This window comes from Odocoileus virginianus, chromosome 11 (assembly GCF_023699985.2).
Source record: "Odocoileus virginianus isolate 20LAN1187 ecotype Illinois chromosome 11, Ovbor_1.2, whole genome shotgun sequence".
Classification (NCBI taxonomy): domain Eukaryota; kingdom Metazoa; phylum Chordata; class Mammalia; order Artiodactyla; family Cervidae; genus Odocoileus; species Odocoileus virginianus.
In genome coordinates, this window is record NC_069684.1 from 41,396,962 (window position 1) to 41,421,277 (window position 24,316).

The following is a 24,316-nucleotide window of genomic DNA, read 5'->3' on the forward strand; positions in this document are numbered from 1 at the left end:
CAAACATAGCTGGAATCAAACAGTTCTCAGTATCAGCATTACTGCTACCCTGATCTGAGCCACCATTACTTTTCTCCTGAATTTCTGCAATATGATAATTCAGGGATTAGGATAGGTTTTTTTTTTGATTTGTGTGTGTGTGTGTGTGTGTGTGTGTGTGTGTGTGTGTGTGTAAGGGTCATTTAGTAAATTTTCTGCTCTGCAGGCCATGTTGTCATTGTGGCAACTATAGTGCAATTAGGTGTAGCTGTACTCTGATATACATTTATTTACAAAAAAGCAACAAGTAGAATTTGGATCATTAGCCATAACTTCCCACATCTTTGTCTACCTGGTCTCCCTTCTTCCATCCTCACCCCACTGTTACCTTTTCTCAACACAGCAGCCAGCAGAATTAAAAGCATAGGTCATATCATGTCCCTGCTCTGCTCAAAACTCTGCAATGTCCTCCCTTCCTGGTCAGTACAGAAGTCCTTTCCATAACCTACCAGACCCTGTGTGATCTGGCCCCGGGCACATCCCTAAAGCTCCTCTCTTACTACGTTGCCTCCCTCATCTACTCGGCTGCAGCTGCACCAACCTCCTTACTGTTTCTCAGATAGCCCAGGCACACTCAAGACTTGGAGCATTTGCACTGGCTGCCCATTCTTCCCCCAGATATCCACATGGCCAGTGCCGTCACCCTCTTAACCTGGTGCTCAGATGTCACCTCTTCAGCAAAACCAATCCTGGCCACTATTTGAAATTACAGTCTTCCTCCATGACTCTCAATTCCCCTTACTTTCCTCTATTTTTCCCTGTTCTTTTTCCAAAATTTGCCACTTTCTAACATTAAAAAATAATTTACTAATTTCTATATGTTATAATACTGTCTCTCCTAGAATACATGCTCCACAAGGCCAGCGATTTTTGGCTTTTACTCCCTGTGTATCCTGAGACCCTAGAGCAGTGTGTGGCACATAGTAGGCATTCAGAAAATATGTGCTGAATGAATGGAATCTGTGTGAACTCCTTCCAATCCCAGAGATGTAGTGAGTCACTCTATTGTCTATATTATTTAATTCTTTGTACATTCTATTATTTTAGTTTTTTTATCCTAATTTATTATTATTTATGTACCTCTCTTGCCCATTACAGAGTCACAGTCTTCTTGGACATCTCCTACATGTTTATTTGCAGTAAGTAATACAGCCTGTCACCTAGCAAAAGGACAAAATCATGCCAACTTAATGACGTACAAAGGTGCTATATATGTGTAGTTCTCTGACACCAAATCACTAACTCTGCAAGTCAGTTATTATTTTAAAAGTCTTTCCTTAATCCCACTCCAGATGCATGTATACACACACTCTACTAATTGAGATAATTTTAAACTATTTTTCACATATTTGCTTAATTAGCTTGCAGTGACCTCTGTGAAAACACTGGCCTCTGATGATTATAAGAGGTATTTTTCTGGCATAGACACCAAAGCATCAAAGAATCAGCTAGAACTAAGGAAAGCAATAACACAACTGGTTTTAATTACTCCTGACAGGCAGCTGAATATATCTGACACAGGTCTTCTCCCCAATACATCACTCAAAACAGGCCAGTTGTAGGAAATGGTGGAGTTACAGAATGGGGCCAAAAAGTGTCCACGATATAAAGCAGCTCATCTTTCATGTGGATGACCTTATTCATTTTGTTTTATATTTTTATGATGATCCTGAATCTATAAAATTGTTGACCCCTTGAGACTTGGCATGCTTCTATATTATTGCTGAGGAGTGGTGGCTCAGGTTCTCAGAAGAGGAGGTAGGTGAAGACTGCACCCTTTCATGAATCATTGGATAAACCAAGGGGTCCTCCAAAGTTCACCTACAATTGCAGACATGTTTGCGATTAATTCATCTATGAAGTACAGGTGCACACCTTCCACTTCTCTTCAATTTTCAGAAAAGGAATGACTTCCTCTAAGTTTTGCTGCTTCTTCGGACTTGTTGCTTTACAGGAGGCAGATGAGGATTACAAGTCGCTTTGTTAAGACCTACTCACAATTTTAGGGCTTCCCTGGTAGCTCAGATGGTAAAGAATCCACCTGCAATGCAGGAGACCCAGGTTTGATCCCTGTGTCGGGAAGATGCCCTGGAGAAGGGAATGGCAACCCACTCCAGAATTCTTGCCTGGAGAATTCCACGCAGTCGCAGAATCAGACACGACTAAGTGACTAACACTTTCACTTTTTTTGGTTTGTTTTTCAGTTTCACTCACAATTTTAACATGTCTCTTTTATGAGGTATACCTTCCCACCTAATGGAACTATGGGTCTTTGGTTGACCATATCCTTGAATTGGCCCCTATTGAAAAAAGAGATTTCCTAACTAGGCAGGATTTTGCCCCAAGACCTAACTTTCTTGCTACAGTCTTCTCCCATACGTCTGACCCCTGAGCTTACTGCTGCCTTATTTCTGTTCCTTTCCTGGTTCTTGCCAGTTTACATTGCTTCGTCACTCCTTGGACCTATCTTGTACATTCCAGTGCTGATGGAACTTCAGAAGCTCTTGGTTTTTCTTGCTGCTTTGCTCTGATTCCTGTTTGATGCCTCTTGAAACAGACTGTCCCCTGAGTCTCTCTACTTACATACTTTCAGTAAAATTTGGACTTCCTTCAGTGTATTAGTTGGGCTTCCCTTGTGGCCCAGCTGTTAAAGAATCCACCTGCAATGTGGGAGACCTGGGTTCAATCCCTGGGTTGGGAAGATCCCCTGGAGAAGGGAACAGCTACTCACTCCAGTATTCTGGCCTAGAGAATTCTGTGGACAGTATGTTCCATGTGGTCGCAAAGATTTGGACACAACTGAGCGACTTTCATTTCACTACGTCACTTCAGTGTAGTAGGGGATATAGGTTTTCCTGGTGGGCAAGTGGTAAAGAACCCACCTGCCAATGCAATAGACATGGATTTGATCCCTGAGTCAGGAAGATCCCCTGGAGAAGAAAATGGCAACCCACTCCAGTATTCCTTCCTGGGAATCCCATGGACAAAGGAGCCTGGCAGGCTACAGTCCATGGGGTCTCAAAAGAGTCAAATACAACTTAGTGACTAAACAACAACAACTAGGGCATATGCTAAAAACTGAGGCTCTAACATGAATGTCCCATTGAGGAGCTCAGAGTTTAGTAGAGGAAATGACAGGTAAGCAGGCAATTACAATGGCACATGCTAAGTATTGTGACATGTTAAGCAGATGGTATGAGGGTGGCACATAGGAGGGGCATCTAACCCAGCATCTGGAAGGAAGCTTTCCTAGAGTCAGTAATATCTTTGCAGTCTGAGACAGACAGAAAAGAATGGGAGATATTCTGGAACTTCCCTGGTGGTCCAGTGGTTAGAACACGCATGTGTACTTAGTTGCTCAGTGGTGTCCAACTCTTTGGGACCCCATGGACTGTGCCCACCAAGCTCCTCTGTCCATGGGATTTTTCAGGCAAGAATACTGGAGTGGGTTGCCACTTTCCTCCTCCAGAGGATCTTCCTGACCTGGGGATTAAACCCGTGTGTCCTGTGTCTCCTGCCTTGCCCATAGATTCTTTACCCACTGAGCCAGGCTCAGCCAGTGCTCAGGGGGCATTGATGGGTTCGATCCCTGGTCGGTAAAATAAGATACCACATGCCATGTGGCATGGCCAAAAAATTTTTAAAAACAAAATAAAATAAGAATGAGAAATAAGGAAGTAACATCTATAAATGCCATGTGCCGTAAGTCATAGCTCCTTGAGAGATCTATAAGTAGTTAAGCACAATTTCAAGAAATGTGGGAAAACTCAGGCTGGAGAGAGAAGCCAGGACTAGATCACAAAAGGCTTTATGTCATTCTAAGGTGATGGGAATTCATCCTATCAGTGATGGGGAGTCATTGGAAGTTTATACATAACATGGTCAGTTTAGGTTTTAGAAAGCTAGCATTGGTGTGGAGAATGAATTTCAGCATTCATCTACTTCCCTAAACCCTGCGTCTTGCCTGCCCTATCTTATCTTCCTTTGACTCTGAAGAGCCCAGCTCAATACCTCTTTTATCAGTATCCTCAAAAGTAATGATCAGAATCAGTTTGAGATCTTAAAAAATACAAGCTATTTGATCCCATTTCAAAGAATCAGATTCTCATGGGGACAAGGCCTGGGAATCTCTATCTTATAAAAACTGCCCAAATGATTTGGGGGCACTTGGACTATGACTTAATATAGATTGTCACTCACCATACAACACTGATGTGTTGATGAACATCAGAAATACGTTTGCCTTGTTGAAGACGGCTGGAGTATATCTCACTCCAAAAGTCTTCCTTCTGTAGAATCCTTGACTCTACTCCTAAAATCAGAAAATTCAGCCCCTTCTGGTAACCTCAGATATTTCCATTGTTCTTTAAACACATCCTAACCTGCGCATGAACTATCAGCAGCATGCTCTGACTCTGATGGCCTCACCTCTCAAGCTACTCTTCCCTTTAGTCGCTAAATCCTGTCTGACTCTTTTGCAACTCCATGGACTGTAGCCTGAGCTTCCCAGGTGACACTAATGGTAAAGAACCCACCAGCCAATGCAGGAGACATAAGATGAGTGTTCAATCCCCGGGTCAGGCAGATCCCCTGGAGGAGGGCATGGCAACCCACGCCAGTATTCTTGCCTGGAGAATTTCACGGACAGAGGAGCCTGGTGGACTACAGTCCATGCACGCTTGCATGCTCAGTTGCTTCAATTGTATCCAACTCTTTGAGACCCCATGGACTATGTCGCCTGCCAGGTTCCTCTGTCCATGGGATTCTCCAGGCAAGAACACTGGAGTGGATTGCCTTTTCCTTCTCCAGGGGATCTTCCAGATCCAGGGACCAAACCTATGTCTCCTGCATTGGCAGGTAGATTCTTGACTGCAAGGCAACAGGAAAGCCCACTCTTCCCTTTACCTTGTACTAGTTATTAACTTGTTATAGAGAGGAGATAGTGGTATAATTTACTTCCTAATTTTTGCTTTATCAATTAAGTCAAAAATAGATATGGAGTTGGGAATTTTTGTGGCACAATAAAATCTGGAAGTTTTCTAAGAACAGAAAATGACATAGGAAGAGGAAAGGGACTGCCGATCTATTTCAAAGATTCAACCGAATTAAAGATTATGTATCCATATTAATGGGACAATTATGTTATTTCTTCCTTGAGATCAGGACCCGGGGTGCTGAGGAATGGACAACTGTGTCAATCAGCACGTGAGTACTTGCAAAGCAGAAAGTCAAGAAGTAAGAGAATAAGGGTGCTAAGTGCAAAAGAAGCAGAAAATTCCTAGGATGGGCTGAAAATGAAGATTTAGTTAATTTTTTCCAATACATAGAGGATGAAAACATGAGAATTCTTGTTTTGTCATAGTAATTCTGTTTGGTAATGATTCACCATTTTATTTAATTTTGGTCTCTGGTTTCTCCAGTAATGGTTTTAACTCACATTCTGTTATATTACCCTAAAATGTTACTAATAACATACTACAGCTGGAAGGTGCCAGTGTCAGAGTGACATAATTTTCCAGGACATAAAATCAAACTACTAAGTCATGCTATATCAACATAGTGTTTTATAATAATTATTTTCCTCTTAATTTAGAGCTATGACTTATAAAAATGATTTTAGGGTGATAGCATATGCATTTAACAGACTTTATTTACTTAAACTGATTGTATTTCATAGAAGACTCAATACATAATACATCAAAAGACAAATCATTCACATGAAGACTTTAGAGCATTTAAATAAAATAGGAGTTATATTTAAACATTTTGCTAATAGAAATTAAATTACATTTTTGTTTTTGAAAGATTTTAGATATTTTTAATTAAACTAATGCAGTTAGTTCAGTTTTCAGGTTTACCATTTCCTATCTCTTTCCAGTGTACATTCTTATCAATCAAGGAAACAGGAGCAACTGCAATGAAGCAAGTTGTGTTAGAAGCCAGTGACTAGATTATCAATGACATTCACTTACATGTTCACAGCTGAAATTCAAGGGTAAAACATTTTCTCCTGAAAGGAGACACTTTCCCATCACTGAAATGCAGACTTCTGTTAAGAAATTACATCCATATTACATCATTGGACAGCAAAACTGACCCAAAATAGAAAGTGAAACCATATTCTTTTTTTCTGCTAAAGACAAAATTAAGTAATGGAATTGTTTTACAAGGTTATTTTCACTGGTGCTTTCTTAATTAGGGGGAGACTTTTTTCTAAGAGAAGTAATATTCCCAAAGGAAGGAAGTATAAAGTATCTAGCATGAGGGTATAGAAAGGTGGTCTAGACTTCATCTCACCCACCCAAAACTACTCTTTAATGCAAATCTTCAGAGACCAACGCAGTTTATATTTTGTGGATGTTGCTCCTTTTCCTGTTTTTATGGGTACACTGGTACGGTTTAGATGTTTTTCCAGATGTCACATTCCATTTATCTTTTGGAAAAGTCACAGCGTGTGTGCATGTACTTACATAATTAGTGGAAACGTGACATCAACTGTTTTGAAACATACATTGCCTCCCTTCTGTTCATTCCTCCATGGATCACAAGGGATGTAACTTGTGAATCAGAGGAGAGCCACTCTTCCCAAAGCACCACTGTGCAGGGCAGTCGTTCACTCCGGCAGCTGGTCAGGAGCTTCCATCGCGGTGCAGCGCAAACATCCACACCGGGACGCACTGCTCTGGAAAGCCGTCCTGCTTCTGCTGGCCCAGCACCACCAGCCCACTCTTCCTAATGAGGGTCTGGAGGATGTCCATGTCCCGAGTCACGCTGCTGTCAGAGAGATCGAAGATGCAGCCCTCCCGGGCCACATTGTCCTTCAGTATGATGATGCCATTTTCCTTCAGGCCATCTCGGCACCGGGAAAGAAACGCAAGAAGGTCTTTATCGGTCAGGTACCCTACAGGTGAGGCCAAGTAAATGGGGGAACAGGATGAAAGGGTGGGTGGGGAAGGAGGTGAGTAGGAAAGACTGAACGGGCACAAGGTTACAAATCGGGAGCTTGTTTGTTCACTCATTCAGGAATTATTTCATAGCCTGCATTGTTTTGTTGCGGGAGGCTTTGAGAATTTAGGTAAGAGGGCAGGTATCATCTTTGAGGGGAATCAGTGCACGCTCTGTAAAACAGCTATTATACCAACCTAGTCTATCTACCTCCCAGGCACAAAAGAAACCACTCCTCATCCCTTGGATTCACTCCGTGTCTGCTGAACAACTCAACTCTGCTATCATTCCTGTGTCCTACACACACACACACACACACACACACACACACACACACACACACACACACACACACACAGACCAAAATCTAATTCACTGCTATCTCATTTCCTGAGAATTTAAATCTAAGAAAGCCAAGATTTGTCAATAATGGGGATACACTTTTTAAAGTTTTTCAAATATCCAGTTTTCTTCTAGGATTTAGGTTGGCACAAAGACACTCCATCCTAAGAATGGGAATCGCCAGCCTTGTTCAGTGGATGTTAGGGGCAGAATCCAGAGGACCAGAGCATTGGCGGAGTTCCCATTATATGTTAGACTAGCTAACTGTTCTCAGTGCAGCTAGAGCCAAATATCCCTTTGTGTCCTTGTTCTGCCTCCTCAAGCCCTCCAGTTAGCGAGGAGAAGGGAAGATGCAATGCCATGCAGAACTAACCAATGACCCACTGAATCCAGATGACATCGTATCTTCCCAGTGGGGGTGTGAATTCCTGCAGGCTATAGCAGTGGTAGCTTTCTACCTTGTTCCCTTTGACCTGCAGGTAGTTCTGTGCTTCAAGGAGGAACGATTCCATCATGTCCACCAGTTCCACGGTGTTGAAAACCGGCAACAGGACATGCTTGCTGACCCTTCCTATCCCGGAGCCGCAGTCCAAGGCACAGTCCGTCCCAGCTCTCCCAGGGCCCTGCAGAAAGGTACCTTGTGGAACAGTCCAATGACAGACACTCACCCCGAGTCTTGACACTCAGTTACCTCTTTAAGTAAACTTCATTTAGGTCAAGTTCATACAATTAAATGTGGGTTTCCTTGGTGGCTCAGACAGTAAAGAATCTGCCTACAGTGCAAGAGACTTTGGTTTGATCCCTACGTCAGGAAGATGCCCTGGAGAAGGGAATGGCAACCCACTCATTAATCTTGCCTGGAGAATTCCATAGATGGGGGAGCCTGGCAGGCTACAGTTCATGGGGTTGCAAAGAGTCGGACACGACATAGCAACTAACACACAACACACATAAAATTTAATGTACTATTTTAAATGTACCATTCAAGGAGTCTGGACAATGTATACAGGTACGTACCCACTACTGTGGACTTCCCAGGTGGTACTAGTGATAAACAGCCCTCCTGCCAATGCAGGAGACATGAGAGACATGGGTTCAATCTCTGAGTCGGGAAGATCCCTTGGAGGAGGGCATGGCAACCCACTCCAGTATTCTTGCCTGGAGAATCCCTTGGTCTGAGGAGCCTGGCAGGTTATAATCCATACAGTAGCACAGAGTTGTAGCACTGAAGCAACTTTAAAATGCACGCACCCACTGCCAGAGTCAAGTTATAAAACATTCAATGACTTTTTTCAAAACATATCCAAACATCTCTAGTTTTTGCCTTCTTTATTTTATCCAAATATAGGTCTTTCAAAGAATTAAAAAATAAGATTTTAGAAAATGTCTTAGGTTTGAGAACTAGGTAATGTTTTATAAGAAGTGGGCCATTTAAAGTCCTATGAAAGTAGAACTTTGTTAATTGCCAATTTGGGTCAAACCCATAGCAAATGGACTTTTACTGTAGCTTACTGCCTTGTAGAAAAAGAGAGCAAATCAGAGAGAATCTTTCAGAGTTTTAAACTTGCTTTTCAAATTCATGCAGTGAACACATTTCAATTCATACTGGGGTGGATGATTAAAATTTTATTTTTTTCTCAAAACTGATTTTGGGGGCTCTGAATTATCTACCATTCTTGTGTGGAAGATAACTTTTAGAACCTGAGCTGAGGAAATGCAATCTGTTCCATTCTCAGGCCAGAATTTCACTTCAAACTCAACCTTGATGGCATATAGCATATGCATGAGGATAAAAGGTAGCTGCAGCAAAGTCCCCCTGTCTCTTTTCGTGCTAAAAATTGTTTCTGCTTTTGCATCAGAAACCACATGACTTATTGGACAAAAAGCCCTTAAACTTTTTAAAAATAAAATTCTTAATTAAATTAACTGACGGTGAAAGATGAATAGTTAATAGAGATAGGAGGATATCAGCCAATGAAAACCTTCTCAAACTTGCTTCTATAGAGTAATATACATTCGCACACACACACACACACACACACAGCCAGTATATATCTGTGAAATAAACATGTGTATATACGTATATATATGTGTGTGTGTGTGCGTTTATGTATGTATGATATTTGACTGTAGCTATCCTTGAAACAACAGTTATATTACAAAACAGTTGAACTTCCCAGGTGGCGCTAATGGGAAGGAACCCTCCTGCCAGTGCAAGAGACATAAGACACACAGGTTCAATCCCTGAGTCGGGAAGATCCCCTGGAGGAGGGCATGACAACCCACTCCAGGATTCTTGCCTGGAGAATCCCTATGGACAGAGGAGCCTGGCAGGCTACAGTCCAATGTGTCACAAAGAGTCAGACATGACTGAGGTGACTGAGCACGCACGTATGCACGAATACACAAATACTGTTATACATAATATAAATACAAAATACATGATATATACACACAAATATACTGTTATACATGCTATACATGAATACACAAATACAAAAACTGTTATATAAATATACAAAAGATGCCTTTTACTCAAATCAGGTGCACCTTTGCCCCTCACCACTACTGCCTAGTTGTCTTTATTCCATGCCATTCCATGTGTTTGGCACAGCCTCAAATATCCTGGGACCAGGTTTTTTCCTCTTTCTCTCATTCTCATGCTGTGCCTCTGAGAAGAGACATTTAAAGACTGACCTCTGGGACAGCATCTCTACTCTCTTGGACACTATGGCTGCTTATTACTGTGCTTAGATTGAAATTTTATGCACCTCTGTGAATGTGACCAAAACCACATAAATGTGTGATTTCAGAACTTTACTTTTATTACCCCATCTTCATATTTATGGATTCATATAAAATAGTAAAATACTCTTAGAAATTTCATTTTCATTTTGATTCTGCCTATGTCTTTTTTTCAAAGAACGTTATTTAACCTTCTTTCCATTGGAGTTTGAAAATAAAGTGTTAAATACCACTGTATAAAAACCATGAAATACAGTTAGCCCCCAATTTTTCAGTCATCCAATCTCTGAGAAATATCAAGAGATAAAACCATCAAATACCAATTACTTTTTATAAATTTTTACTTTCCCCTCAAAAAGCTAAAAGTAAGGAATGTTATCAGCTATGCCATTGATATTATCTTGATATCATTTGTTTATTTGCTAAAGTAAGCACATTTGCAACAAGTTTAAAAGTGTTTTCCCACTGTCCCAGGTCACTAAGTGTTGAAAGAAAAGCAAAACTTTAAATTAAACAATCTGCCTTTTCCCAGTTGACACAAGGATAAATCATGTCAGATACTCATATTCCCTAACTCCTTGTATCTTGACCTGGATACTAATTTAGCATATTATTAAGGTCAAAGTACCAAAATATCGTTTCTTTAAAAAGACTATGTTTGTACTTTGAGGTCACAGCTTCACAATGAGCCCTGTCTACTAAGAAGGACTCCTTATATTTGTTTGAAAAGAGCAGACTGCTCATTTCCAACATAAATATGCCAGGAGAAGGCTGTTTCCTTTCCCAGGTCCGTGGGCCTGTGTATGGGCTCTGTCTGACCAGCATCCCTGTGGTCAGTTTGGCATTCCACATGGAGTGACAAGACAGCCGGATTACTGACTAAGCTTCTGAAATGCACTGGGATCAAAGTCAGCTTCACCTCAAGGCGAGCAGGAGGGATTGCTCTTGGCCAGATTGGGGGAGAGTTGAGGTCTGTGGTCTACACACACACACACACACACACACACACACAGAGAAAGAGAGAGCAGGGATTTTTTCTGCTTCATGAAACAAATGGAAAAATATGTCGTGGATAAGAGCTGGGAATTTGGTATCAGACAGACCTTGCCAGGCATGAGTCCCAGCTCTGTCTCTTACCACCTGCATAACCTTGAAAACATACTTAATCTCTATAAGCCTCAGTTTCCCCAACCATGAAAATGAGAAATAATAATAGTACTTACCTCCCTAAATTATTATGAAGAAAGATAAGACAGTGCTTCTAAACTGCTCATCAAAGTGACTATCTCAGATAAAGTGCTCAGTGAAGTCAGTCAGTAACACTGATTTTAAAATGTTTCAGGTTAACCTTATCTATAAATAACCCCAGCCATCATCTCTAGTTTCATAGTCCTTTATGGCCACAGTTGATGTCCAGACACTTTGCCCCAATGAGCGCTCCATCCTGATCCTATTTTTCTGTACTCAGGCAAAGGGTGCTTCAGAGAAAGTTGGATATAAAGTGAACCTCACCTCAACACTAGGGAAACTATTAATATTATGCTTCTAAATAGGTTGACAACCTAATCCCAAATATTTGTAATATTCTTAATGGTTCCTTCATCAGAATAAAATGGAGTCCAATTTCAGATGAATAACTTCATAGTGAATTGGAACTAAACCTGTTTGCTAGTTAGGACTTTGTTCTCAGTAGAACTAACAGCAGCTTTATTGTGTGGGTTGTCTGTTCTGAAAACTAAATGAAAAAGTGAAAGTGAAGTCGTTCAGTCGTGTCCAACTCTTTGCAATCCCGTGGACTGTAGCCTACCAGGCTCTGCCGTCCATGGAATTTTCTGGGCAAGAGTACGGGAGTGGGTTGCCATTTCCTTCTCCAGGGGATCTTCCTGACCCAGGGATCGAAACTGGGTCTCCCGCATTGCGGGCAGATGTTTTACCATCTGAGCCACCAGGGAAGCCCCAACTAAATGAAGCTCCATAAAATACAATGACCGAATTATATGAAAGCTTGTTATCAGTAGTAGCAATAAATGAGCTATATTGCATAATAATTATGTGCACTAAAGTAGACATTTGACATATAGTATCTCATTTGAGATTCACATTATCCTACAAGATAGATTCTGTGGTTATACTCTAGACACAGATAAGAAAACTGAGGTTTAAGAGAATTTAAGGAGTAAACCCAAGGTGGCTTATACAGTAAGAAGGACCATAATGACTCTGGAGCCCAAGATTCTGGCCCCTAAAGTAAATAACCCATCTCCATATGGCCTGAAAGTAAGGAACTGGAGTTTTACCCAACACCAAGTCTATAAAGGGATCACATTTTTTCAAGGCAATGTCTCAACTGTGTATAAAAAAATATAAAGATATTTTACTATACTTACCATTTTTAAACTAAACATAAGCCTGCATTTCCTTGCAACGTTGAATTTTTATTACAGAGACTCAATAAATCACCCCAAGATCCCAAATGGCATGATCTCTCATCAGTCATCTGAGTGTCAACTGCTTATCTATGGGATCTGAAAGAGAAGTCTTCTTAATCTACTACTTGTAAATATTAACACTGCTAATTCACCTTCCCCTGAAGCATAAGAAATAAGCTGGTTCTAGGAGGGTGAAATGCCAACTAGGATAAACCAGTCATTTAATGTGACCCATCCTTTTTGAACCTCTTAAAACAGGCTTTGACACTAAACTCATGGCTCACCCATTTAGCTTTCATATGACTGAGGTGACAACGCAGAAGCATGTGAGCTCATTGTTTGCCAGAACTTTGCTTCCTAATCAAACTACAGTTGGATACTCACCCCAACAAATTTCCTGAGAAATTTCTGAGACGCCTGGATATCTGGGTTGGACAGTTCAATGAAATTTCCCATCATACCCTCTTCTGTAGCTGGTACTTCTTGATAGAAGAGTTTAGCTCTGGCATAGAACTGCATCTCACCATTGATGACTTGACTTGTTAAAGCATACAATTTCACTGAAAATAAAACATTATTAATATTTAAGTGACAGAACAAGTTCATTCTTATCATGCAGCGAATTTCCTCTTAGAAGCCTGCAAATCAGTGGTATGGAGGAAAGGGTATTCATTTGATGTCAGAAGATCTGGGTATGAGCTCTAGTTCAGTTATTTACTTGCTATTTAACCTTAGGTAAACTTCTCAAACACTATGATCTTCAGGTGTCTCATGTATAAATCACAGTCATGTGGCATTTTCATGATTTAATAAACCTAGAGTTTAATTTTAAAAATAGCTTGTCACTGAGTTTAGAAGTATTCAACAGTGTTTGCTACAATAGAATAAATAATTTCACAAGTTTCACAGTAAGTTTTATCTTTGACTTATTTTTATCTTAAAAGATAAAAATCTTTGACTTTATTTTTATCATAAAATTTAAAATATTTTATGGAAATTTGATCACTAATCCTTACTTCTAACCACAAGGTAGATTAGGGATAGGTATTTTTTTCATTTCTTTTTCAAGCAATTCATACCCATATATCTCTTTGTACCAACATGACAGAAAATGTGCTGGAGTCCTAAGTTCTGAAAATAAAATACTAAAAAATGCAATATTTTCTGAGCAACTATTTTGTACTAGTTATTATACTAGGCACATTCACGTATACTATGTCATTATTTCAGAAAAGAAGTGAGGTATTATTTTTAAACATTTCTTTTTATAAAAACATGTGTACCCACTTCTGAAGGGTAAATGAGCATGCACTTAAATGTGATTTGTAAATTAAAATGCATCCTTGAAGATATAAAATATTTTCATTAGAGAACATTCAGAAGGAAGTGATAGAAAGTGAGATGAAAGGGATGAACTTCTTGTTCAAGATTATAAACTGAATCCATCCATTTGTCTTCTCTCATTCCCAATACTCCCCATGAATTATTTTAATAAACTCAATCTGTAACAATGAAGAAAATGAGGAGGGACCACCAATGAATTCATGATTTCAACAAATTTCTGGAAGACAAAAAGCAAATGGAACAAAACTATAGAATTTACAACTCAGGACATCTGCAAAGGAAGTAAGCCAATTGGGAGGTGACCAATGCACTCCCTCCCAAAAGTGACAAGCAGTACAGCTGTAATCTAAGGGGGGTAATATGTCTCTTCTCCAAAAAAAAAAAAAAGGAGAACTAGACCCATTAGTGTTGGGATCCTAGAACAGTAATTCTGGCATATAGAAGGTTCCAGGCACCTCATCTGCTTACATTCATCAGAGTCTGGTAAGGTCAACTGGCATATGAAGAGCTTCTTGTCATCCTTTCTATTCAGTGGAGAAGTATGTAATGGAGGAAATCTTCTCCACTACCTAAAATCATTTACCTTGTCCTTCATCCCTAACTGTGGATAAAAAATGACTTCCAAATACATGAGGGTAAATGTCTGAAAAACAAAATAGAGATAAACAATCAAAACTGACTCCAAAGGAAATACAAAATAATCTGGGAAATTGTTGAGAATTTAAACCAAAACCAAGCAAAATTTATATCCGTGAAGATATATGAGAACAAGTGTGTCCATAATTGAAGATAAGATGTCAAGAAAATGACCATGTAAAACATAATAAAGAATTCTTAGAAATTAAAATTTTGATTACCAAAAACTTTGGAGTTAATATTGAGTAAACTTTGGAGTTAACATTGAGTAAACACATCAGGACATAAAGGGAAAGGTAGATTCAGAAAACAGAAGCAAAAATATTAAAGCTATAATGATTTAATTCAGAAGACCCAATATCAAGCTAATTAAGATTCTCAAAAACAGAAAATGAAGGGAAGAAAATTATTACCAAAAAATAGATAAAATTTCTCAAAGCTGAAAGAGATTGTAAGGCCCAAATGTACTAAGCAATATGGATTTTAAAAACCTGGTTGATTCATGTCACTGTATGGCAAAACCCACCATAATATTATAAAGTAATTATCCTCTAATTAAAATTAATTAATTAATTAAAATGCATAAATATTTTTATTCAAATAAAAATAGTTTTTTATGTATATAAATTTTTATTAAAAATAAATAAAGTCACATTTATACATATCCTTAGGAAATTTCAAAACACCAAGAGTAATGAGAAGATTATAAGTTATTTATAGGGAAAAAGTTTGCTGGCTTTCAAGTAGGGTTGCCAGATTTAGCAAATAAAAATACAAGACATTGCAATTACTTTTGAATTTTAGATAATCAATGGATAATTTATTAGTATAAATATGCTCAAAATATCACACATTGCATGGGACATACTTTTACTAAAAAATTGTTGATTATCTTAAATTCAAATTTAACTGACCTCATATTTTACCTGGCAGCTGTATATTCAAAGGAGTAGACTCAGGCTCATAACACAGATCTCATCAGAAACACTGAAAACAGTGTCATCAATATTTTAACGGAAAATTATTTTGAAGCTAAAGTATGTTACCATTCAAATGGTGAGAGAATATTTACCTCCCATATTCATTCTTCACAAGTCTCTGAAAGCTATATTCCATCTCAGTGAGGGTTAAAATTGAGAAGATATATCATGAAAGATAACAAAATTAACCCAGGAATCCAATGAAAAGAAATCCCAAAAAGGTAGGTATTATTAGATCTAGAAAGAAATCAGTTTATACTACAACAGAAAGCATTGGCTTCAAAAAATATCTTCAGGAAATAGAATGAACTGAATTTTGGGCAATAGATAGTAGGGAAGAAGCAAGAAAACATGAGTAATATCCTTAGGAAGACATATTTTTAACCTCAACAAAAATAAAAGACAGTTGAATGCTCCAAGTAAAACATACAACTGTATAAAAAATGTTACAATCAGGATATGAAGCAAACCAAACTATGACATAATCGTACATAGAAGGAGTATAAGAAAAGAGAATCTGTTTAAACTTTACTAGGAACATTTTTCTTCAGGTAACACTAAGATTGTGATGTTGGATAAGTACACCACATGGCTCTGAATTGAACAACGGTTACATAGTTCCAAATTTTTATTCTAAATGTTAAAACTCCAATAAACCCTACTTCTCTCCATTGTAGTCTATTTCATCTGTGGAGGGAGTTACATCATTATTTCCTAGCTTGAAGATGCTGAGGCCAATATTTGGACCCTTGAGTGATCATGAATTTGCTAAAAGGAATATAGGAATCAGAACCCATGTATGTTATTTCCTAGAGACTAACAATATTATATACTATATTTTCTGTATATATTAATTAATACAATAGATTGTCATTTTATAAATACAGATCTTTTAAAACTATTAATAAATAGTCTAGTAGTCATGTATGGATGTGAGAGTTGGACTATAAAGAAAGCTGAGTGCTGAAGAATTTATGCTTTTGAACTGTGGTGTTGGAGAAGGCTCTTGAGAGTCCCTTGGAACACAAGGAGATCCAACCAGTCCATCCTAAAGGAGATCAGTCCTGAATGTTCATTAGAAGGACTGATGTTGAAGCTGAAACTCCAATACTTTGGCCACCTGATACGAAGAGCTGACTCATTTGAAAAGACCCTGATGCTGGGAAAGATTGAGGGCAGGAGGAGAAGGGGATGATAGAGGATGAGATGGTTGGATGGCATCACTGACTCAATGGACATGAGTTTGGGTAAACTCCAGGAGTTGGAGGCCTGGCATGCTGTGGTCCATGGGGTCACAAAGAGTTGGACATGATTGAGTGACTGAACTGAACTAACTGAACAATAGATTGTCATTTTAAAAATACAAACCTTTTAAAACTATTAATAAATATATAGGTTTTTTGACATTTTATATACAAGTGAGCATCTGATTAAGAAGATATAACTTTAAAAGGAATGCCCTCATGTTCAAAATCATTGGGAACCAACACCAGTCCCCCTTCCCTAGCACTCAGTAAAGTGTTATGTCAACAGGTAACCTGATGAATGCTTGTAAATTCAACAGGGACAACAAAAATTAAGCATCACCATGCCAAAAAGACACGACTGTTCCAAATTCGTCTGGATGTCTCAGAAAATCAGGTTAAGAAATCACAGCTCACTAAGTCTTCCCAGAGATGAATGCTTCTGGGGCAAGCCACAGGCAAGCCACAGCCCAGTGCTCTCTTGTTGATCCAACCAAAGCAGCAAAACAACCACTCTCATCATCACCTGCTTAAGTCAACTAGTTGGTGGAGTTTATTAAAACCTTTAATCTGGAAATGGGAATGGTCCATTATGCCAGCAACATTTAGACCACAAGTAAATGCCAAGCTCAGCAGGGGTCAGACTCAATAGGTAAGTTTTTATGGTTATGGGCTTGTCACCTAATTGACAGGAACATTTCACTAAAAAGATATATGAGGTGTAATGTCCAGCCCCAGGTACTCCCCTCCTGATAGCTCCTGCAATGGTGCCAGTTGATTGATAAGGTAATCAAACTTCAGCCTATGCCTTTTTATTATAGAAATATATCTAGTGGCTTATTCTTGTGGAATTGCAATGTTTTTGTGACACTTGGTATAGTCTAAACCAGAGGCTAGACACTCTATTAGCTTTTGATATAACATGGTGCTTATTTCTTGACCTACATTATAAGCTGAACTTCCAAAGAATTTCCAATGTTACAAAAATAAAAATAAAGTACGTGTGAATTTGCCCTGAAGAAGAACAAAGATCGTGTGAACTCTCTAAGAAAGATTTTTTGAGAGTGTAGTGTTTATGCTTGCTAAGTACCTTCTCTCTTTTCCTTTTTTTGTTTTTTAGTAGAGTTGGATATAACTATTTTAGACTTTATTCTAGATATTAGATCTGTTTGTCAACTGGAAATTGACCTGAGAGTCTTCAGAGGATATGCAGGCTAGATTTAAATAGTAAGTTTAAAATGATTTGAGATAGAATACTGGATCAAGTTAGTCTTTTATTTATAATAGAAAAGAAAGCCCAACTAGGAGATGCTTTTAGGAAGTATAAGGTCTTCCATAAAAGAGATTTGTAGGTGATCACTTCTCAATTTAACCATTAAAGAAGTGACAGTAAAAATTTAAGGAAGGAAAGGAGGAAAGATAAAAGGAAGGAAGGAAGGAAGGAAAGAAAATGTGTCTAGGCACAAAGAATATTACTCAGCCATAAAAGGAAGAAAATCCTGCCATTTGTAACAACATAGATGGACCTTGAGGGCATTCTACTAAATGATATAAATCAGACAGAGAAAGATAAATAATGTATGATATCACTTATACGTGGAATCTAAAAAACACCAAAGTCATATCTGTTTTCTCATCCACAAGAAAGGGTAGGAGGGAGTGGAATTTATTTTATCAGTGTTCCTGGTAGAATCCAAAGGTCTGTGTGTGCCAGAATACTAGAAAGTCATCATTAACAAGCCTTAGAAGTACCCTGAGAGTCCCTCTAGGTTTTATTTCTTCCCTGAATGCTTTAGGAATTGGAGGTTCCTTGCCTGTAAAATAATACACTCTCAACCCTGAAAGTTTAGTGGGCTTTTTCCTTTTCAACTGAGGGCTACTTCAGGGCTTCCCAGGTGGCTCAGAGGGAAAGATTTCACCTGTGAATACAGGAGACATAGTTTCAATCCCTGGGTCAGGAAGATCCCCTGGAGGAGGAAATGGCAACCTGCTCCAGTATTCTTGCCCCGGATATCCCATGGACAGAGGCGCCTGGCGGGCTACAGTCCATAGGGTCACAAAGAGTCAGACACAACTGAGCACACAAATTCTTTTCAGCCTTCAACACAAGTAAGGTAAAGAAAGGTGAGGAGGGAGGGAAAATACACTTTCCCCACTCCAGCAAGGAGGTATGCAAGTTCCTGCTGCACATCATATCCCCTGCCCACTTGGCCAAACGTCTTCCTCTCTAATTCCTACTTGAGTGTTCTACCTAACCCGCTGTTGAATGTGAAAAGGTCAGAATACAAAGATACTAGGGACAGAGTTTTCACAGTGAGATTTTGCGTCAGAAGAGTCAGAAGCTGATCCAGGAGTCACCAGGCCTCCTCTGCACCTCCCTCTGCAGCATCCTGTAGTGATGCCTGTCCCTGTCCCCACATTCCACGAAAATTATCTGTGCGGGTCTCTCTCCTACATTAAACTCTCAAGATAAAGCTCTATCTTATTTTCCTTATAACCCCAGGACTTACATCCTGCTGACGCACAGCAGGCTTCCTTTGAGTGTTCGCTGAATAAATGAATATTGTCTAGTTTTTCGTTCTTTGGATAACAGGTTCAACAAAGTAGTGAATGGATATAGGGAATAGCCAACCCACTCCAGTATTCTTGCCTGGAGAATTCCATGGACAAAGGAGCCTGGTGGGCTACAGTCCATGGAGTCGCAAAGAGTCTGATACGACTGAGCACATGTATGCACACACAACATAATCACACATAGGTCACACTTTTTGTAGTTAATGAAAAACTATAGGAAGATATACTGATTTTCCTAATTAGGCAAACCCAAATAATAAAAAATATTAATCATCAGTGATCAAACATGTATATATGTACTATATATGCTAGCATTTATATCTAACTGAATATATAAGATAGATGTGACTATCTACAGAAGAAAAGAGGGCATTTAAAGAAATTGCCCACTAGTGAGTGATACAACTGGGGTTTAAACCTAGTTCTATTTAAATCCAAAATCCATATTTTACCCATTTAATACTGTGTATAGGAAGATGTGCTAAAGAAAGGAAAAGTATCCACTTCTTCATTTCTTTAAAATGAAAAATGGTCTTACATAATTGGTATTGCGAAGGCAACAATAAACATTTGGAAAATGCACAGTGAGTTGTGCAGCCATGACTTCCACAGGGGTGAAATCAATTTGAAAAATGCCAAAAGTTGTATGATGAGTTTCATTTGGAAGTTCCAAGTGTATTGTAGGGAATGTTTTTATTAATTCTAGGTTTTAATTGTGATAGCAAAGTTGTGACCATTGTTCTCAATTTCTTCCTCAGAGCCTAATTCTTCTAAAAAGGAGTAAGTGAAGGGGAGTTAATAACCATTAGTAGGTACCTCCCATGTGCCTGACATTATGCCAAGGCACTTTCATGTCATCTCTTCATGTTGTCTCTCTTAATCCTCACAAAAACTGGAATTATAATCATTATTTTACAGATAAGTAATGAAAAAAATCAGAAAAATTTAGTAACATGCTCAGTATTATGGACAAAAGAAGTGTCACAGCCAGGTCCAAACCCAAACTTATTTAAATGCAAAGCCTTTGTTCCTTTTGCTAAACTGCATGGAAGTATTATTCTAAATGCCAAGTTAGACTAAGCCTTTAACAATGTCCAGGAGTAATAGATTCTTGCACAATATATAATGAATAAATATTCACTGACTTCTCTGTCCTCAAAAATATGCTGTGGATCGTGCTAGAAGAGTTGCTGAGGAGTTGGCTTATGTGTACACCTCCAAGTTGGATTGTATACAGGCCCGCACTGTTATACAAACTGGAGATTTACATGAATTGTTTTCCTACTCTACTTCCCATTTGTTTACAAACAGCCACCTACGACAAATTCATTCACTCCAGGCCTCTAACTGAATTTGGGCTGGTATAACTAGATTATATGAACCCATTCACTGGCTCACCCATCTTTCTGATTTCTTCAATAGAAAGCTAGTGCTCCTCATGGACTGTTTTTTATATTCCTGTCAGCTGGAAAAATTTGGTAAAACTTATAGTGCTCCCCTCATTAGTCAAGCTGCCATTTACCCTGGGAGGCAGCATGATTTTGTGTTAGAAAGTTCAGCTGGCCTGGGTTCTAATCCTGCTCCACACTCCTCACCATGTGATCTTTGGCCAGTTACTTACTTCCTCTGTGGATCAGTTCCTCAGATTCAGTAGAGAAAATAACACCACCATCTAATACAGATGTTGAGAGGATTAACAGAGATAATTAACATATGCAAACCACTGAGAGTAACAAGCATGTTTCCATTTCTTTGTGAAGTTCTGTCATAGTCAATGGCATAGCTAAGAGTTCCATTGGAGACTTGGAATATGCATGCTCTTGCTTCTCCAGAAATCACTGAAGTTAGCCAGGGATATTTCAGCAAGTGTCCCCATGACTGAATGTCACTTCACAGTGAGCTGGTGTGAGGCTGACTGCCTAACGCAGGCAGTTGGAGGAAGGAAGGAAGGAAAGAAGGAATCAAAGAGTCTGGTTAGCCACCATTCTTCCCATAATTACTCCAAACAACAAACTCTCTGTGCAGACTCTACAGTAGGGCTCCCCAGTCTTTTAAAAGAAGGGCTTTATTTTCACTTCTATGAAGTATTGAAATCATCAAGAGGAGGGGAAGCCAGCTCTAAAACACCTCAGTGGGGCTGGGAAAGGAGTGCTTCCACTGGCTGAGTTTTATTTCCAAACTGAAAACATTAATATCCACTGAAGCCTGAAAACTCTCTTACAGTTAATTAAGCTTATCTTTGGTAATACCTGTTCTAAGGAAGGCTGCTTGATGACTTTAAAGAGAGCTGGTTCTAAGAAAGGAAATGAAATGCTACTGCTTACTGAGCATTGATGATTTTCACATATATAATTGCATTTAATACTCCAACAGCCCCACAGTTTTGAGGAAAATGATGCTCAGAGTTTAGTAACTTGCAGGGGTGATTTCTCTATCAGTAACAGTGCCAGAATTTGAACTCAGGATGTTGAAAATCTGCAATTAATTATTAGTAAGGGGCCATTTAATTTTTCTAATAAATACTTGTTGGGGTTTTTAAAATTCATCTTCAGCTAGTTTCAGAGATGAGATTTTAATCTCTAATAATTATTTTCAAAATTTGGCAGTCATCTACCCCTTAGCAAGTCTCTCATAAGTTATTGAATTTATATCTTTCGCCAGACTAATGCAACACAGCCAACAAGCTACTGTTACTGAGGTATCGTCCAAAGAGTGTCTCCAGTGGTCTGACAAAATATATGGAGTGGTCAGAACATCATCATCTTCCAAATAAACTGCTCTAACTTTTCCATTTGGATACAGATGAGATGTCCACTATGTCCTAAAGGAACTACTTATGGGTAGATCAGAGTTTGGATCATAAAGCAGGCTGAGCACTGAAAATTTGATGTTGTTGAATTATGGCACTGGAGAAGACTCATGAGAGTCCATGGACTGCAAGGAGATCAAACCAGTCAGTCCTAAAAGAAATCAACTCTGAATATTCATTGGAAGGACTGTTGCTGAAGCTGAAGCTCCAATACTTTGGCCACCTGACACAAAGAATGGACTCGTTGGAAAAGATCCTGAAACTGGGAAAGATTGAAGGTAAAGGGAGAAGAGGTGGAACAGGGTGAGATGGTTGGATAGCAGCACCAACAGAAAGGAGAGGAATTTGAGCAAACTCCAGGATACCATGAAGGGCAGAGGAGCCTGAAGTGCTGCAGTCCATGAGGTCACAAAGAATTGGGAACAACTTAAAGACTGAACAACAAAATGTGATCTACCAGGAAGAGCCCTGGTTCTTGCTTTGATATCTAGGTGAGACCTATCTAGACTGCTCTCATCATCTCTGAATTTTCTTTTCCTCACTTTGAAAAAATAGGATAGGGGACAACAGTGAGAAGGTGCATAGAAAAGTAATAATGCTGATCCTATCTATCTCATCATGTGGTTATAAGGATCAAATAAAGTCATAAATGAGAAATTTGTATAAGGAATATATATATATATGTATATATGTGACATATAGCCATTTGTATATCTAGAATTAAAGATTCCCCTCAGAAATGGACTTAGAAAGTGACTTTAGTAAGCTGATAACATAGTCTTGAATGCAATACAAAGAATTATGTAGCTTCTTGCCCATCTGGAAAGCCTGCCCACATCAAGTGTACAATGGGGCTTTCAGCAACCTTAAGAAAACAGACTGGGGCTGAAACATACTGCTCCTGCTTTCATTGGGGGAATATAAATCAAAGGGGATACTTCACTCTTTAATCACAAGTTATTTCCTCTTCAGGGCTGTTAAGAGTGCGCTTAACTAACCACTTTCACACAGGCTGAGAAAAGCAGTGTAGACAAACCAGATAAGCTTTATGTTGCCCTTTTATCCAATTCCTTGAAAACTAATATTGTAACTCAGAAAGGCCAGAAAGCATTACGTGGAGTGTGTGCTCATGCATACACATGCAGACACACACACACACACACACACACACACTCACCCCAACAACCTTGATCTATTATTGTTTAGCCATTCTTTTTAATTCTTAGTTAATATGCTATTGCATTAATACTCTCATCTTTGAGTTACCTAATTTACTCACCTCTAAATTTTTGCAAATATAAAAAATGTCCTTTCAAACTCAAGAAATTCATTTCTACAAGCCTGATATTCAGACAACCAACACCCAGAGAAGCAAGTTACTCATGTCTGAGGTGCATGGAAGTCCCAAAATAGAGGCTTGACCTTCCAGGCAGCACTTGATCTTTGCACTCTCCATAAAAGAATGCCATTGAAACATTTAAGCCATTTAAATGGTTGTGGGTCCTTTTTATCTGAAAAGTGTCCTTGTTCTAATTCCTTTTGGAAAAGTCCCACAACCTCACACAGTGGCTCCAGTCATTTCTTATCCCTTATCTAGGAGCTCTGACTCACTTACCCAGGGGAATATTTTCCAGCAGGTAGAGATAGCTCTGAAAGAAGTCATTGCAAATGGCTCTGTGAAGAATAAAGGACATGCTATGTCGACAGAGTTCATCATCGGTCTTCTGCCAGCGGGATCTGAAGGCAAAGTGGGCTCCCAGGTGGGCCATGGTGAAAGGGGATAATAATTATTCCTACAGAGAGAGGAAGCTTGCCTGACAGTTTCTTTGAATTAACTTTCTCTTCCTACACGAACTTGAGACTGTCATTTTAAACCAATCCCTGTCCATCTATATCAGGAGAGGTGTCATGGGGCTTGGGGGAGGGGCAGCAGACACGGGGAGGTCAGACTCTTGGCACGTCTACTGTCTGATTGCTCGGGCGACACCACTCCTGGCCAGCAGGTGCCAAGTAAAGATGAAAACAGGCTGAGCGAGATCCTGCTTCATCCAGGGAAAAGCACACCTCCCTCCTTTAGCTGCCACTTCAAACAAGCAGGAGCACAGCCTGCTAACACCCTGAATACTTGCTTTAATTTGATTCCTAAATAGGAAGAGCCTCATTTCCATTTCAAAGAGTTGTGAATATTTTGCAGGAGATCCAGTTCCCTGATTTCCATCCCTCCTCCTG

The 24,316-nt window shown here is 39.2% G+C and overlaps 1 protein-coding gene and 1 long non-coding RNA gene across 2 annotated transcripts in view; one reads left to right on the top strand and one right to left on the bottom strand.

The window, feature by feature from the left end:
• Nucleotides 1-7,950, top strand: part of LOC139037506 (uncharacterized) — a 34,803-nt gene extending 26,853 nt beyond the window's left edge. The window contains exons 2-3 of the long non-coding RNA XR_011490370.1: nucleotides 1,138-6,946; nucleotides 7,806-7,950. This is a non-coding gene — a long non-coding RNA (uncharacterized lncRNA). The remainder of the gene's footprint in view (nucleotides 1-1,137; nucleotides 6,947-7,805) is intronic.
• Nucleotides 5,672-23,941, bottom strand: NTMT2 (N-terminal Xaa-Pro-Lys N-methyltransferase 2). The gene is made up of 4 exons (XM_020874174.2): nucleotides 23,703-23,941; nucleotides 12,885-13,060; nucleotides 7,700-7,949; nucleotides 5,672-6,940 (listed from the first exon to the last, which is right to left on the bottom strand). Exons 1-4 carry the CDS (start codon nucleotides 23,854-23,856, stop codon nucleotides 6,669-6,671), a joined length of 852 nt encoding a protein of 283 aa, XP_020729833.1. The 5' UTR covers nucleotides 23,857-23,941; the 3' UTR covers nucleotides 5,672-6,668.
• Between the last annotated feature and the right edge of the window lie 375 nt (nucleotides 23,942-24,316).

Excerpts from the sequence above, each read along its gene's own strand:
- NTMT2 (XM_020874174.2), bottom strand. The coding sequence starts at position 23,856 with ATGGCCCACCTGGGAGCCCACTTTGCCTTCAGATCCCGCTGGCAGAAG. Across the intron at positions 7,950-12,884 it reads TTCTCAGGAAATTTGTTGGG|GGCCCTGGGAGAGCTGGGAC; the intron begins GTGAGTATCCAA and ends ACCTTTCTGCAG. Across the intron at positions 6,941-7,699 it reads CTGGATTCAGTGGGTCATTG|GGTACCTGACCGATAAAGAC; the intron begins GTTAGTTCTGCA and ends CCTCACCTGTAG.